The sequence below is a fragment of the Mirounga angustirostris genome, unplaced genomic scaffold (genome assembly GCF_029215605.1).
Source record: "Mirounga angustirostris isolate CCGP_5_RB_7025 unplaced genomic scaffold, mMirAng1.0.hap1 SCAF_6, whole genome shotgun sequence".
In the NCBI taxonomy this organism is placed as follows: Eukaryota; Metazoa; Chordata; class Mammalia; order Carnivora; family Phocidae; genus Mirounga; species Mirounga angustirostris.
The window spans coordinates 96,917,696-96,935,366 of NW_026991714.1; the positions used below are offsets into that span (position 1 = coordinate 96,917,696).

At 37.7% G+C, this 17,671-nt stretch overlaps 2 protein-coding genes across 2 annotated transcripts in view; one reads left to right on the forward strand and one right to left on the reverse strand.

Annotated features, from left to right (window-relative positions):
• Window positions 1-17,671, reverse strand: part of CTNNA3 (catenin alpha 3) — a 1,789,288-nt gene that overhangs the window by 1,036,493 nt on the left and 735,124 nt on the right. The window lies entirely within an intron of this gene.
• On the forward strand, window positions 2,472-4,043 carry LRRTM3 (leucine rich repeat transmembrane neuronal 3; the record flags this gene model as incomplete). Its single annotated transcript, XM_045876327.1, has 1 exon — window positions 2,472-4,043. A coding segment is annotated over one exon (1,572 nt), but the record flags the coding sequence as incomplete, so codon positions are not given.

Here is a 17,671-nt window from a genome sequence, read left to right on the forward strand (position 1 = left end):
CTCATTAGGTTTTATAATACTTCTTTCAAAGAATCACACCAAAGAAGTTTATACAAACCTAGGAAGCAAGATTGATTGATGGATTGATTGATATTACAACTTCCTTGACCCAGTAACCTAATCAGGCTAATTTTCACTTGACTCATTTTCAGATGAAGACAACACTGCTGCTGAAGCAGGATCATCTAGTGGTTAAAGGTCCAAGAGAAAGAGAGAGTTGGCTTTGAATCTCAGCTCTGCCACTTACTCGCTGCATGAGTTTCGTCAAGTTACCTCTCCAAGCCTCAGTTTTCTTATCTTTAAAATGAAGGTTATAAAGGGACCTACATCATAATATTGTTTAAAGATAAAATAAGATCGCTCATTTAAAACACTTAGGAAGTGCTCAATAAACATTATTAGTGCAATAAATAGCAGCAGCATCAATAAACTGGACCAAATGATCTCTTGATTCTTTTACTCGCACTAAAAATTGTTTATTTCTCTTCTAATTAGAAACAAATTCTTAATCTCAGGAAACAAACTGAGGGTTGCTGGAGTGGTGGGGGGTGGGAGGGATGGGGTGGCTGGGTGATAGACATTGGGGAGGGTATGTGCTATGGTGAGTGCTGTGAATTGTGTAAGACTGTTGAATCACAGACCTGTATCTCTGAAACAAATAATACATTATATGTTAAAAAAAAAAAAAAGAAGAAGATAGCAGGAAGGGAAGAATGAAGGGGGGGAAATCGGAGGGGGAGATGAACCATGAGAGATGATGGACTCTGAAAAACAAACTGAGGGTTCTAGAGGGGAGGGGGGTGAGGGGATGGGTTAGCCTGGTGATGGGTATTAAAGAGGGCACGTATTGAATGGAGCACTGGGTGTTATATGCAAACAGTGAATCATGGAACACTACATCAAAAACTAATGATGTAATGTATGGTGATTAACATAACATAATAATAAAAAATAAATAAATAAAATACAAAAAAAAAAAAAGAAGAAACAAATGACAGCAGCCAAAACAACAAACCAAGCCATAAGCCATTAAACCAATTATGTCTTTTGTAGGAAAACCAGAAAAGCTATTGGACACATCAATTTATATGTCATTAGTTATCCCCTCTATTCCAAAATGTATGTGTCTTAGCATCCTGTGACACCTTGCGTAATATAATCACTGTGACTCCAAGAGGTCAAATGGGCAGGCAGTTAATGCTTCTCTGTGAAAAGCTCAATAAGTCATTTTATAAATTTCAGCCCAAAGCCTACGTTGAGGTTAAGAAAAATTGACATTCGGTCTGTGAACTTAATGTAAAGCTCCAGGAAAACTCTAGGCAGTACATGTTTAGCGATTAAGTGGATGCAGACAATAAAGACATTGCCAAACTGTAAAACAAGACTTGGAAATTACAGAAAATGTTGCTAGTTATTGATTAGGGTGACCATTCAGTTCCCATTGAGCCAGCCAAAAGAATCATTCATTTTCCAGCAGAGAGCCTGCTCATTTGCAAGATAAAAGAGAGACATTTCTGCACATGCCCATAATGTTCTTCACCACTGGGGGCAGCTTTACATAAGACTGCATTCACTGAAACCAAAGCAACAGTCCGAGCAGCTTTCAGAATGACAGTCTGCAGAAGTGAGCTGAGCGTGTGTGCGGTACGGGGCTCTCCTGCCTCCTGGGCTCCAACGCAGCTTTGTGGCTGAAGTGGGTGCTCACCACCAGAAATGCTGGGCTATGGAATACAGATGTGGCAGCTCAGGTAGCCCCACGTTGCCTGGAGGAATACATCATGCTTTCCGATAAGAAGAAATTATAGAAGCCAGTTGTTTTTTTTTTTTTTTTAACACCACCCCCCCCAAAAAACTGTAAAGATGCAAAAACGTAATATCCACGAAGATCCTATTACCTAGGAAGATTTTTGATGTTTTGCTACAAATGCGGTGCTGGAATTTATTTGTTCTTGGAGTGTTCTGCGTGGCTGGCAAAGAATAATGTTCCAAAATCGGTCCATCTCCCAAGGGGTCCAATTTTTCTTCCTGGGTGTCAGCGAGCCCTGACTCACAGTGCAGCTGACAGGGGCTGTCATGCAAGTGGCCCCTTAAGCCAAAGCAAAAGACCTAAGGACGACCTTTGAACAATACAAAGGATGGGTATGTTTTGTCATTTTTCTTCTTTCCTTCTTAAAAAAAAAAAAAAAAAAAAAAAAAAAAACAAAAACAAAACCCTCTAGTCTGTGTTGTAATTCTGCCTTAATTATTTTAGAGATTACCTTTCTGTGCTTAAGACTATAAATTCAATTGCTTAGTGGACATGTTTCCTTGCTTAACTATTAAAAAAAAAAAAAAAACCCTAAAGACAATTCTCTTTAAATGTCAAGGAGGTGATATTTGATATTAAATGTTGTTATCTAGATTTAAACTTTTTAAAAAAGAAAATACATGCCTATTTTTGCTTGGTTGAAAATAAATGAATTCCTTTGTGGGGGGATAACTTTTCCAAGTTGTTTTTATTTCCAGGTTTCAATGTAATTAGGCTACTGAGCGGATCAGCTGTAGCACTGGTTATAGCCCCCACTGTCTTACTGACAATGCTTTCTTCTGCCGAACGAGGATGCCCTAAGGGCTGTAGGTGTGAAGGCAAAATGGTATATTGTGAATCTCAGAAATTACAGGAGATACCCTCAAGCATATCTGCTGGTTGCTTAGGTTTGTCCCTTCGCTATAACAGCCTTCAAAAACTTAAGTATAATCAATTCAAAGGGCTCAACCAGCTCACCTGGCTGTACCTTGACCATAATCATATCAGCAATATTGATGAGAATGCTTTTAATGGGATTCGCAGACTCAAAGAGTTGATTCTGAGTTCCAACAGAATCTCCTATTTTCTCAACAATACCTTCAGACCTGTGACAAATTTACGGAACTTGGATCTGTCCTATAATCAGCTGCATTCTCTGGGATCTGAACAGTTTCGGGGCTTGCGGAAGCTGCTGAGTTTACATTTACGGTCTAACTCCCTGAGAACCATCCCTGTGCGAATATTCCAAGACTGCCGCAATCTGGAACTTTTGGACCTGGGATATAACCGGATCCGAAGTTTAGCCAGGAATGTCTTTGCTGGCATGATCAGACTCAAAGAACTTCACCTGGAGCACAATCAATTTTCTAAGCTCAACCTGGCCCTTTTTCCAAGGTTGGTGAGCCTTCAGAACCTTTACTTGCAGTGGAATAAAATCAGTGTCATAGGACAGACCATGTCCTGGACCTGGAGCTCATTACAAAGGCTTGATTTATCAGGCAATGAGATTGAAGCTTTTAGTGGACCTAGTGTTTTCCAGTGTGTCCCAAACCTGCAGCGCCTCAACCTGGATTCCAATAAGCTTACATTTATTGGTCAAGAGATTTTGGATTCTTGGATATCTCTCAATGACATCAGTCTTGCCGGGAATATATGGGAATGCAGCAGAAATATTTGTTCCCTGGTAAACTGGCTGAAAAGTTTTAAAGGTCTGAGGGAGAATACAATTATCTGTGCCAGTCCCAAAGAGCTGCAAGGAGTAAATGTGATCGATGCAGTGAAGAACTACAGCATCTGTGGCAAAAGTACCACAGAGAGGTTTGATCTGGCCAGGGCTCTCCCCAAGCCGACATTTAAGCCTAAGCTCCCCAGGCCGAAGCATGAGAGCAAGCCCCCTCTGCCCCCCACGGTGGGAGCCACGGAGCCCGGCCCAGAGACCGATGCTGACACCGAGCACATCTCTTTCCATAAAATCATCGCAGGGAGCGTGGCCCTTTTCCTGTCCGTGCTCGTCATCCTGCTCGTTATCTACGTGTCATGGAAGCGGTACCCTGCTAGCATGAAGCAGCTGCAGCAGCGCTCCCTCATGCGAAGGCACAAGAAAAAGAAAAGACAGTCCCTAAAGCAAATGACTCCCAGCACCCAGGAATTTTATGTAGATTATAAACCCACCAACACGGAGACCAGCGAGATGCTGCTGAATGGGACGGGACCCTGCACCTATAACAAATCAGGCTCCAGGGAGTGTGAGGTATGAACCATTGTGGTAAAAGCGCTCTTAAAAGCTGGGAAATAAGTGGTGCTTTATTGAACTCTGGTGACTATAAACGGAATGTGGTGCCCCCTCCCATTCCCTCTCCCTCTCCTGGCAAGGTCCTTCCCTGTCCGTTTTAGCACATTCATAATACTGGGCATTTTCCTCTCATACATAATCAGCCCATTGAAATTTAAATACCACAACCAATGCAAAGCTCGAACTCTGGTTCAATATAATGCCTATTGTATAAGACTCTTTATCGATCGCATTAATATCTCACTTGTTTTAAGATAAAACTTCTTTCGTAAGTAATCCCCCACAGCTGCTGTTATTTCTCTTCTGGTAGGACCAAATCTATAGTTCTAGAAGGTTTGCTGTTCATTGGCAAATCGAGGAAAAAGGGAATGATCCCAGGTACTGGGAGCTCGAACTGATTCTAGGAGAATGCTTGATTACAGAAACATTTAGAGACAGCCTTAAAACATGATCTGGCTTAAAAAGAAAATTGCAGGAAACTATCAAAAGATGGTGCTGGGTTAAAGAAGCACCACGGGCAATTTTCCAGAGGTGTCTGAATTACAAGAAAGCGAGCCCAGGGAAAAGTGTTGAAGAGTTAAAATGCTGCAAATAGACAACCGAAAAACGTGAGATGGTAAAAACACAAAGTTTTAGACTTGAATGCCTTGTCTCTGAAATCCATCCCTGGAAAATCAAACTAGAGGTTTCACACTGTCAATTTCTCCTAGCCTTTATTTAGCCTAAATAAATAAATTAATTAAATAACCAGAAGCAAATTTGAGGAGGCAGATTTCTCCACTGTTCCTCACCTTAGGGAGTTTTCAGAGATGAGGCTTGCAAATGGGAAGGCAGCTTGCTATTTGCATGTGGTTGGGAGCTTACCAGAATTTCTTTCCAGCACTTTCAAGGACCCTAATGTAGTGAGTGGAATCTTTAGCTCTGTCTCTTCTTCTGTCTGGGATTTGTCCGGCTGTCCTGTTGTGTTCCATTATGTGCCCTGCACACACTAGTCCCCTGATGACTGACACTTCATTCGGAGGTATAAAGAGAACACATTCCAAGACATGCTTTCCACCAAAAGCTTCATTGAAAAGAATGATTTTGATAACACCTTAATAAATGTATAAAATAAATCTTAAAGGAAAAAAGACCAAGCCTACGGCAGTTGTCTTTTGCTTTTCTACTGCTGACGTTATAGTGTCCCTATGTTCATCTGTACTGTGAACTCATCCATCAGTATGATTCTGTACAGACCCTGTCGGCAATCTGCAAGCTGCATGCATGTTTTTCTGTTGTAGGTGAAAGTTTATTGACTGCAGCACAAATATCAGACCTTCTGTATTTAAGTAACTTTGACCACACTTCATTAAGATTTTAGAAAAATGTCTGTGGTCTGTATTTTATCCTCTCATCCTCCAAAATGAACAATCCTGTTGCAGGAGCAAAAATCAGGAATTGAAACATTGAGTCTGTTTCATTTAATTTGGCTTGCCAAGCCCCATATCTTTAACCACATCCCTGTTCTTTCAAAACAAAAATCACTGCAGCAAAAAAGAAAAAGTGAATGGCTATTTTTTCAACCAGGATTTTTATATAGTTTGAAGGCTTTTCATATGCTGACAGGAAAAATCTAGGCAAGTCATCATGAAATATAATTGCAAGGAAGCCAGACTATAAAAAATCATACTTTTATAAGCAATAAAGGAAAGGGGACATTTACTCTTGATCTTAGCCAAAAGGCCGAGAAGCGAAAGGAAAGGGGACATTTAAAATGGATTTCTCAAGGTACTTTGATTTTGATTAAATCTTAAAAGAGATGCCAGTTCAGAAAAGCATCATAACTACGATATATTTACCCATGAATAATTGTTGAATGTATATTTATTAATGGTAAATAGTCACAGATTCCCAGTTGATTAATAATGCAGATACTTCCTTACAGTACTATGAACTGGATGACTGAGCCTACTGTGATGTTTTTCACGGAAGTTGTAATTTCTCATTTTTCATAAAATGTCAGTAAATATATATTCCATCTCAAAAAGAAAATTTCTTTGATCAGCCTCACTTTTATCTGTACTGAAGATGATTGATTAATTAAATGCAGTGTTAAAGTGAAAAAGCCCATTTCTATTCTTTGACTTGACCTTCTGCCTCATTTGTCATGGATACCAAATAAACTTAGGCAAGGCATATCTATACTTATATTTTTTAATTCTTACAATTCTCATTGTTGTGACCCTACTGGAATATATAAAATATGTTTGTTGTATTGAAAGTGTTTCTAAAATTCAAAGCCACTTCACGTATAAGATTAAATGAATGACCAACATTTTGCAGGCTGGTCATTTTTTAGTGCCTAACTTAATTTATAAATTTAATAATAGAACCAAAATAAAATTCCTTAGATTATAAAAGTTATTTTGATTCAGGACATGAATTCTTTTTAAAAAAGAACTCCCCCCCCCCAACTTTGGGAATGAAGCTTCTCTATTGCTCAGGATATTCCGATCACAAATAAAGAATTCTTGTAGGTTAGACAATAACTAGTTCGCCATCATAAATCTGACAAAGCCAACCGGTCAGTGCTCTTCTGTTCAAAAGTTGTTGTCTTCACCCCCACCCCATAGCACTTTCTGGACTACATGCTGTAAGTCTGTTTTCATTAAGTATTTCCACCTCATGGCATATTAGAGAAATATCATTGGTATTCCATTTTCTATTCCAAATTTACATGAAGTACCTGACTTCCCTCAAAGGTGACAACAGTTAAATAAACAGCCTGACCTACTGAACTATACAACACAGATGCATCGATGCAGAATGGATTCGGTCAGTACTTTGAATGCTTTACCAGAGAGAGAAGAAACGCAGTTTAGTCGCTGAACTACATGTTTTTTCCCCCCATTTTTATGAGCCCCAGTACACATAGAGCTACCACAGCTCGGCTTGAATAGTCCCAGTGCTACAGTCTTCTAAGCAATACTTACATAAGATATAGTCCTTTTAAATGAGTTTATATTTTCCAAGAATGTTGACATTACATTTTTTCAAAAATTTTAAACCATTTTTTACTTGATTTGGTGAGTCAACTAAGCAGACCGGCAATCAACTGTATTTCTGTGGAGCAGCAGTGACCTCCAGTGGCTGGTTAGACTAACCACAGTTATTCATGCACCTCTTCGGTTTTTCTAATCCTGAATCCTTATATAAACATGATTAACAACATCTATTTTTCCATCCGTGAATCAGACTTGGATTGTATTTAATTCATCTCCCTGGGAAACATATAGTGTGGTTTTTTTAAAGTATATTTTGCATATGGACTTATTTAGTAATTAGCCCAGACAGAGGCCACAGAAATGACACTGGGAGTTAGAAGTAAGGGTCCATAGATGAAGAGCAAGTAATAATGTAGTAAGAATAGATAAGAAATAGTTTAAAGTATTTATACTCATCAATGTTGGCCAGATATTCTGAAATTTTCATTAAATGGGTTAGTATTTTCCATAGGTAGGATTCCAAAATATAATCGAATTTCGATTGGGGAAAACAAATTTCAGTATTAATATTGAAAGAATCAGCATCAGTTATTTGCCAGTCAGTAGGAATGTCTGAGCTATCAGGTGAGGGAGGCCTCCCCCTCCGCTCTAGAACCCTCCAGTTTCTTGATCATGCCAGTGACCTGTGCTTTGCCCAGTGCTCTCCCCAACCCTCCCCCTTCTCAGCTGGCTGAACGCTGGTTCTATTAGGCTCTCTGACAATGATGTTATAGTCTAAGAGGTGATGATTCATAGATAATGAAATTATGCTCTCCTTCTGGGGAAGGATAATGCAGAGTCAGATTCATAGATTTGGCAAGGGATTTTAGGATGTTGTAGGTACATGAAATATCCTCTCTTCCCTTGACATTTACCAAGAAGAGAACTTAGTTTATTTAATGTGTGGATTAGACTAGCATCAGAAACAAGCATCCAGCCATGAAGCCCAAGACAATATGAGTTCCAGATATGACAAATGAGAATTGAGCCATGAGAAATGAAAAACTCAGAAACTGTGTTGTTTCTTCTATTCCCTTTTCCCTGGATTCTCATTGGTATCTGGACCTGTAGCAAACCCATGGAGTTTTTCTGTACTTGTACTCTCTTACCTACCTACGTTAAAAATCAGACACAAGAAATATGAACAATAATATCAGTAAATGTGAATTACAAATGTAAGAGAAACAGAACTGATGGAAGTTAAATAGCTTGTATTAAATGACTCTTGAAAACTAATAAAAAAATAATACAGAGGTGAAAGTGGGTTCACCCAATCTAATTATAATAGCTTACAGAATTGGACCCAAATTTTGCTTGTCTCCAAATCATTGGTGACTTTTACATAGTTGTGTAGAATAAAACAGAAATACTACGGAGAAAATCTACATAAACATAGTTTGCAGTTCTTGTTTATTTGAGGAAAATATCACAGCCATGGATGGTAGAGATTCAAGTTTCTTTGACATTTGCTAATCTAATGATTTCAGGCAAATTTCTTAGCTTTTCTGAACTTTAAGTTCCCCATCTGTAAAATGGGCATGTATTATTGACTTCATATGGTTACTGGGAGAACAAAATTTGAGAAATGCTTTGTTAACTCTCAAATGGCAAAAACCTATTCTTTTCAAAGGGCACCTAGTGAGATATTCAGCTGCTGGTGTTCTGTGTCTGGCCTGGGTCAAAAGACATCACTAACTTCTATGTTACAGAAGACCAAATCCATTTTACATTAATACGAATTCTGAGACTTGGTAGCCAGTCTAGAACTTAATTTGGTTTTGACCTTTAGTTTCCATAAAAACACAGTTTTTTTCTGCCCCATGTTATTAGAGTCTAGGAGTTTATCAGTAATGGTCATAATGTACAATAGACATAAAGATACCAACCAGAGAATACTAAAGCAAAAGTTTATCAAAGTAAATAAAAATCTTAATTTTGTCCCAAATCAGGTCATTTTGGCAAGGACTTTCAATCAGCATAGGTTGTCATTTCCCTTTAGAGTATTAATATTTTGAGCATTTATTGTCTTTGTACTTTATACATATAACATTTATGGCAAGATGATATCATTATTGCATAAAAAGTAACTGCTCATAACACATTACAGTGGGATTAGCATACATTCCAGGTATCAATCACATGACATCTACTTTCTCTTTTTTCCTCAAAGAAAACTACAAAATCTTCTCCTAGTATAAAAATTGATACTGACTTTATCAATTATTTTCATTGAAAATCACTGGATTAAAAAAAGCATAAAAGTACAAAGGCTTTTTTAATGAGTAACAACATAGTCACTTAAGCAAATGAAATACTATTCTTTGTTGGCCTTTCAGCAAAAAAAAAAAAAAAAAAAAGACCAATGTCATCACAAATCTCTCTCTACTGGATATAGCTTGAATTATCAAATGTGCTATACATGTATTTCCAAAATTCTTATAATTTAAGTAGACAAACTGTTCCTCTTTGACAGCTAAGTTTCTATGAAATCTCTGAAGAACAGAGATAAGATGGTGGTTTTTCAGAGGAAAAAAAGTATTTGTGAATTTTATGCTGGATCATTGGTGGATGTTCTTGAGTTAGGTCTCCTGAACATGTGAGAAGAATTCCAGGGACACAAACTCTGAGCCACTGTGTAAGACCAAGCAGAGGCAATCTATTTTATAACTGACAAAATGCATATGCAATAATAATCCATCTTATTGAAGAAAGAGTAAAAGAGCTTCTATCTTATCCTTGTCAGCAAATGTAATGAAAATTGATAACTTTCTTGACAATTCTCAATATTTTCTTTTTATTTTTCAGGGGCTCCCACTCCCCACTCCCCAAGAAGGAATTTCCTTTATACCTTTCTCCTACCCTTAAATTGTTCCCTACTTCACACACATGCAAAAATTGTTTTATATCACCAAAAAAAGTCTTCCCTCATATAAACCAACACAATTTGGTCCTCTCACTCAAAAGAGTAAGTCTATCTCTAATTTAAAAAAAAAATAGACTATAAAACAAAATTTAAGTCTGGCTGACCCTCTCCCTTTCCTCTACAGCCTACAAATCACCTCTTCAGTATCTTTGATTTTCAATAGAAGAAAGAAGAAATATAGTTGGATCACAGGTTAGCAAAGTATTAAAGCCTACTCTTTTCCTTCTTAATTAACTCCTAGTAAACAAAATATAGGATTTTATATATGGAAGTGTCCAAGTACATTTCACCAACTTAAAAACACTCATACCAACAATCAGAATTTTGTCTTCTCAGGGGTAAAATGCAAATTTGGGGGTCCTCACATATAAAATGATAAGGCAAATACTACATTTAGCAAAAGCAATTTCTGTTAAAGCTTCAGCATACTAATTACATCTATCCAGGATATAAAATACATATTGTCACTAAAAAGCAAAGGACTTCAATTAAATATAAATCCTTATTCGGCACTCTTGGGGCTCAAACTTATTACTGAAGTGAGGGTAAAAAGAAAATTTCCTCAGTAAGGCTATAGGAGAGTGAGGCTATGCTAGCATGTGGTATTCATGGCTTCAGCTGGGTGGTCCCCACACGTAGCTAAAAACTGCTTCTTTTTTTTTTTTTAAAGATTTTATTTATTCATTTGAGGCACAGAGATACAGAGAGAGAGAGAGCACGAGCAGGGGGAGAGGCAGAGGGAGAGGGAGAAGCAGGCTCCCTGCTGAGCCAGGAGCCTGATGTGGGGCTCGATCCCAGGACCCCAGGATCATGACCTGAGCCGAAGGCAGACAATTAACCATCTGAGCCACCCAGGTGCCCCTAAAAACTGCTTCTTATCATTAATATTGATCTGTTATACACTCTGAAAGAAGGAATATGCTTACCCTTCTCCATTTGAAGCAATCAACCAGAATCTCGCAAGAATATTTAAAGGAAACTTGTAGAGTATATCATGTTGAGACTGAAGTAGTAGAGTGACTTTAAAATCTCTAATACACCTGTGACAAGATCACAACAGTGAAAACTCTCTAAGGAGTTTAAAAACTAACCACTTTAGGATCAGTGTTGGCTTGTACTCACTGATTTATGAAAGGGGCTTTGCACAATTTGTACAAAATTTTATTTATTTTTTTAAAGATTTTATTCATTTATTTGAGAGGGAGAGAGAGAAAGAAAGAGGGAGAGGGAGGCAGACTCCCTGATGAGCAGATAGCCCGATGAGGGGCTCAATCCCAGGACCCTGAGATCATGACCTGAGCTGAAGGCAGACGTTTAACAGACTGAGCCACCCAGGCACCCTGTACAAAATTTTAAAGTGAAAAGGCATAACTGTTTCGTTGCGGTACTGCCATTTATCCAATGGAAGGTTAGGTAACATCACTGAATGATGGCTAAATAGAATAATTAATGATCTGTAAATAAAGGCCATATTACATAAGTATACTGTGTTTTAAGTCTGGCTGGCCAAGTTAGGCATGTTGTAGATGCTTAGAAAGAAAATTCATATCTATCCTATAAGGTGATAATTCATGTTTCATTACAAAGTGTGTGTATTTTTGTATAATTAAGCCCTTGTGTGCCAGGAGTGGGTATGTAGGGTTTTTTTGTCTGTTTATTTGTTTTCAATGTAAGAAGAGTTCTTAGATTGACTGTTTTTCCTAAAATTTTCATCCATTAATCCTATATCTTGTCCCTTCTTTATAGGACTGCCTAAAATAATTCATACCCCACCCACACAGGCTTCTCAAGCCCAATTATATATCTCCAGTTGCTATCTGGAAATGATATCCAGTGATTTACCTTTAGGATAGCCCTCTACTAGCTAAATTCTAGTCTGCCAGCAACATATTCTTCCAGCCTGTGGCACCCAATCCAGCCATCTCATGCCATTAAAAGGCAGCATGCACTTAGTTCTATGGACTTTTACAGGGAGGACTGAGTAGTAAAATGTAAAAATCTACATATATTTTTACGGGCTTCACATTGTTTTTTTTTATGGTCTAACACACAGAGATGTGTGGGGTCTTTATTAGTTTACACTAAAATGCAAAAGCATTAAGCTAGCTGTAAATTAAAGAGAAAAGGTCAAAATAGATTAAAAAAAAAAAGATAGGGTCCAAAGCTCGTATTATATCTTGCTTCATCTTAAAAATAATCATAAATGATGAGCATCCTGTATTTTGCTTTCATGACATCTGATTTGCTCTCCAAGTTTACCATCATATTCTTAAATTTAAGCTTCACATTCCTCCCACTTTTCCATTTCTAGCAGAGAGGTTTCTTTTGTTTGTCTTTTGGTTGGTTGGTTTGGTTTGGTTTTCTGCCTACAGATCTTTTCCCAGTCCAAGTGTACCACTTTGCCTGCTTTTCTAGAGTACCCACTCAAATTTTGATCTGAGCAGAAAGTCACAGAGTAATTTATCAGTTTTATGGTTGGATCAATCAGACAAACAGACTGAATTTGTCTCTACAGTACAATCTACTCAAGTCTAGGGTATCTGTCTTCTGTCTTCCCAGTCTCTCACTCCCATGCCTTGTCTCCATTTAGAAGGGTTATCCACACCATAATTCCTCCAACCAATGCTACCCCAGGCTCTTTCAGTTCCTTATTCCTTACCAAATATCTATTCCTAGATCTAGACCAGTATTATTGTCGCTTCTGAGGGCACTTACATTTAAATAGGGATAAAAAACCTTTAGCTAAAGGTGAGAGAGTCGTATAATAAGATCAGGCATAACCATCAGGGTTGGGGAAAGTACTTCTGGGGGCAAAAGGCTTTTTTGCAAGCACCTCTGAAATCACCCTGTATAAATACCTCTGTATTTTCCTCAAACGTGAGTTGGGCCTTACCAAAAACCAAGGTAGAGCAAATAATCCAGGTTTTATTCAGTAAATTATAATTTGAGAAATATCTTCAGTAAATTGCTATTATACACAGACTTAGTATTTCTCCACTGACAAACAATATGATATACTAGAAACAACATGGGTTATGGATCCAGAAAGAACTAGTTTGGATTCTGGTTCTGAGATTTAATAACTGAAAAATCTTAAAACTTAGCTTCTTCATCTTAAAAAAAAAAATGTGTAAAACAATATAATCTTACCTGATTATTACAAGAGAGCAAAGAATCAGCATTTCTTGAATATTTTTACGTACTCTATTTTGGCACACTGTATGTATTATTTAACTTAGTCCTAATAAAGATCTTATTTGATTAAATGAGATGACATAGGTAAAATCACTTGGTACACAGTGTGGCATGGGACAGTAACCTCCTCTTTCCCTTCATTAGTTCTAACTGCCAAGAAGTTCAAGTGCCATAGTATGCTTTAACAGTTGCATTCCACTATCTATTTTTATATGGAATAAGAGATACCTGGCAGACTTTCAAGAATTAGGATCAAAATTGCTCAGGGCATCTAAGCACATGGTTAATACTACAGAGTAATATAGTATATAAAACCAATACCCTAAATCTCCCAACAAAGCCCAAATGCACATCTACCTTTATTTCCATTCCACTTCCCATGTTTTAGCACTGGCCAATTCTTGAAGTAGCATGCGCTCTCTTACCTCTGTGCTCTTGCTCAAGCTATTTCCTTCGTGAGGAATGACTTTCTTCCCTTCCAAGTCCTCCTGTCAATCTCTGAGCCTTTCTACAATAGATCCAGTTCAAATCCCACTCATTTTAGAAGACTTCTTAATCTTGCCCTTCCCTGTTTAACATGGTATTCTGTATCCCTGTTAGAGAACAACATCACCAGTTGTCTTGTGTTCATTATTAATGTGTCTGTATACCCTTTTTGAGGAAATGAACTATTTTCTTTACTCTTCTTTCTCCCACCAGTCGTGATTGGTATAGTCTTTTATTCATGATAGATGTCTGTTGAATTGATTTTCTAGTAATTATGATAAGGTTATTGTTGACCTCATATTTATTTATATAGTCTACATATATATTCTGTGTTTTTATTTAATACATACATTTTCATATATGCAGCCTTCTCATTTATCATTTAACTGGTTTCAAAAATTCTTACATAAGTATAGTTTTTAAGAATCATGTTCTGATTTAAACTGCATCTATGTTGTGAATAATCTACCAATGATTTTCCTTTGATAGTTACCAAGGATATGAACAATTTAAGTGGTATGTTAAAGTGACTAAGAGCTAAAAAATATTGTGAGACAAAGATATAATATTTTATTCTAAATACAAATACATCTTGGTTTTAGTGGAGGCTGTGTAGTCAACCTTTGTTGTAAAAGCCATATATTTGTGACCTCTCTTTGTCCATGCCTCTTGGGAAAGATCCTTTTCTCATTAGGTTGGATGTCTGCTCATCCGGTCCACAGTTCCACAAAGCTTCTGCCTTAAATACGTTCCAAGGCCTCTCCTCTATCACCAAACCAAGGGCCACCCTACACTATCACAGAGAGGAGGTCAGAGGTCTTTGGGCTTTCTGACTATGTACATTTTCAAAGTAACTCTTCTACTGGAGGCTTCAAACATCAAATACTCAGAAGTAAGAATTAGTGACGCTCGTTCTTTTTTTATCTCTTGAACACTGATTATGCAGAGGGCAGATTTTTTTTTTTTTTTTTTTTTAGTTTTTGATGTAGTGTTCCATGATTCATTGTTTGCGTATAACACCCAGTGCTCCATGCAGTATGTGCCCTCTTTAATACCCATCACCAGGCTAACCCATCCCGCCACTCCCCTCCCCTCTAGAACCCTCAGTTTGTTTCTCAGAGTCCATAGTCTCAGAGGGCAGATTTGATCACATAGGACTGAGGCATCTGCACTTTGCTGGGCCTCTGCTCTCCTTTCTGTTCATCTTCTTCCTCCTTTTCACTGAATTTCATTTCTCTCATCTCCATTTGAAATTTCTTTCAATTTTTCCCTCTTCTCAACTTTAATTTGTAAGTCAATCTATACTACTTAATTATGCACCTTCTGAATGGGTTAAAAGGAAAATACTAGTGATTTTTATTTTCCTTTTAACCCAGGCATCTGCACTTTGCTGGGTCTCTGCTCTCCTTTCTGTTCATCTTCTTCCTCCTTTTCACTGAATTTCATTTCTCTCATCTCCACTTGAGATTTCTTTCAATTTTTCCCTCTACTCAACTTTTATTTGTAAGTCAATCTATACTACTTAATTATGCACCTTCTGAATGGGTTAAAAGGAAAATACTAGTGATTTTTTATCTCTTAGAAAAGCAGTAATTAAAATGACACAGTCTAATAATTTAATTTAAAGGGGAGTCAAAAATTGATCTTTATTCAACAGCTTTGTTTAGTTCTATAAATGAAGAACTGTAATTTTGTAAATAGTAGTTTAATTTCAGAAATAGAAATGACATTCCTCCCTAATATATTTTTAAGTCACATTTTAATTATGATTCGTAAGGCAAGGCAGATTTGTAGAATATCCAAATATTCCTTTTCATGTGAGGTGTTGTTCAGGCTCTGGGCCACAGTAATCTCTGCCATTAACGGAGCAGATTCATTTTTTTTTTAAAGATTTTTATTTATTCATTTGAGACACAGATATATATATAGAGAGAGAAAGCATAAGCAGGGAGAGAGGCAGAGGGAGAGGGAGAGGGAGAAGCAGGCTCCTCGCTGAGCCAGGAGCCCGATGCAGGGCTCGATCCCAGGACCCCGGGATCATGACCTGAGCCGAAGGCAGACACTTAACCATCTGAGCCACCCAGGTGCCCCAAGGAGCAGATTCATTTTTGGAACATATGTTAAAGAGAATTGAAATGAAACTTATTTAATCATAAAAACTTGTAGCTGTGAGGATTTTTGAGAACCCTGCAGTCCATTTTCTTACCGTCTATTTGAAATTCCAAGGTAATTTAATCATACTTTTAACAATCTTTCAAGAACTGCATTTCTTAGTTGTTCTCTCAGTTATTCATTCCAGCGTTTCACTGACAAACATCGCATTTTTTTTCTCTCTAACGGATATCCCTCTTGCTTAAGATACGTATACAGTGGTTACTTACATTTTAAAACGAATTTTTTTTGTTCCCATTCTTATTGGAGAGGAAGAAGTAGAAGAAGTGGTTGGATTTTGTTTTCATTTTTAATTTTCAGGACTGGAATCTGCTTGGTCTAGCTCAGATAGAGGGTCCTGAGCTCCCTGGCACATAATTTGTAAAGATGAAAAACAACTGTTGTGAAATTAGCACTAATCTACTTTAGATTCACAAAATTCCGCATAGAGTGACAGCAGAATGAAACAAACCCAGTGCTTAACTAACCTATAACCAACTATACGGGCAAGACGTTTCCAGTAGGAAACTGGCTCACAAATTATATTTCCAGAGGTCAAATTTGCACATAACTCTTTGAACCACGACTATCTTCTCATATTCAACTCAGTTTTCACATCCAGCAGTGTGTTGTGCAGAAATAATCAATAGTTAAATTATTCCCATTTTGTTGGCTCAGCTCACAGTAGCCCACTGATTAGTTTAAAAAAAAACCTATTTGATCTTCAATTTGTATTTCAACTGTACCCAAGGACAGATGCCATCTCTGGTGATATGACCACAGAGATTTAGGTTTACAAATGTTTCTGTGCGCTCCAATAACAGCATGCATCCGGCAGTAACTACATTGTAGCTCGAAGTGCTGTAAAAAAATACAACTGAGTTTGCTAAAGAATCATTTTAGAGTTAATTAAACCTTCTCCACCTGTAATTTAAGAAAAGAGAAAAAGCCCAACACTCTTAAAGACCATGGGGGAAAGGCAGTTTAAGAAATAGAAGTCCTCTGTTTATCCAGGGAGGTACTTTACAAGGCAGACAGCTACACCACAGTAGAGAGACAACATTTCCTCAGCTGATTTGGTTAATTAAAATGCACAGTTACAACCGGCTTTCTTAGAGCCTGCAGCTGAATGACTGAAGTCTCCATTTTACTCCAGTGTCACGCAGAACGTGAAGAGGCAAACATGTTGCCCAAACACAATTTGACTCACTAAAATCCAGCACTCTAAACATGAAATACATTTCTCAGGCACATTTTAAAAAGATGTATTATCAAGATTTACGGCCTAAGGATAGAAATAATTTGCAGCTAGGCAGGACCAGGGGAATATCCTAGGTTCCTCGCAAAGTAGTTTTAAGTGAGACTGATGAATAAATCTTAAGGGTAGAGTCCGCTTTCAATGCAGAAATCTTCAACTCTTTCCTTTCAAATGTGTGGGATTTGAATCTGACAAACAACCAGTCTGTTGCCAGAATTTATGAGTGATATGAAAAATCAAAGGCCACAAAAGCTATTTGTCAAATAAACTGCAGAACGCAGTATCAGTCTGCAGGGCTCATTTGCAGAACTCATGATGAGCATGGGAGGAGGGGATGCTAACAGCTGCAGTCTTGACTGCACTGCCCGTGCCAGCCAGAATTCAAGCTGCATGAGCTGAGAGTGGCTGAAAGAGGGGGCAGACAAATGGGGGGAAAAAAGACAGAAGAGGTTCTTATACCTAAGTTTTTATTAAATCATGACATCAGTGTGCATAGATGAATACCTGCAAAACCAGTTTAAGATAGATGGGACCTGCAGGTATTCAAGTTAAATCT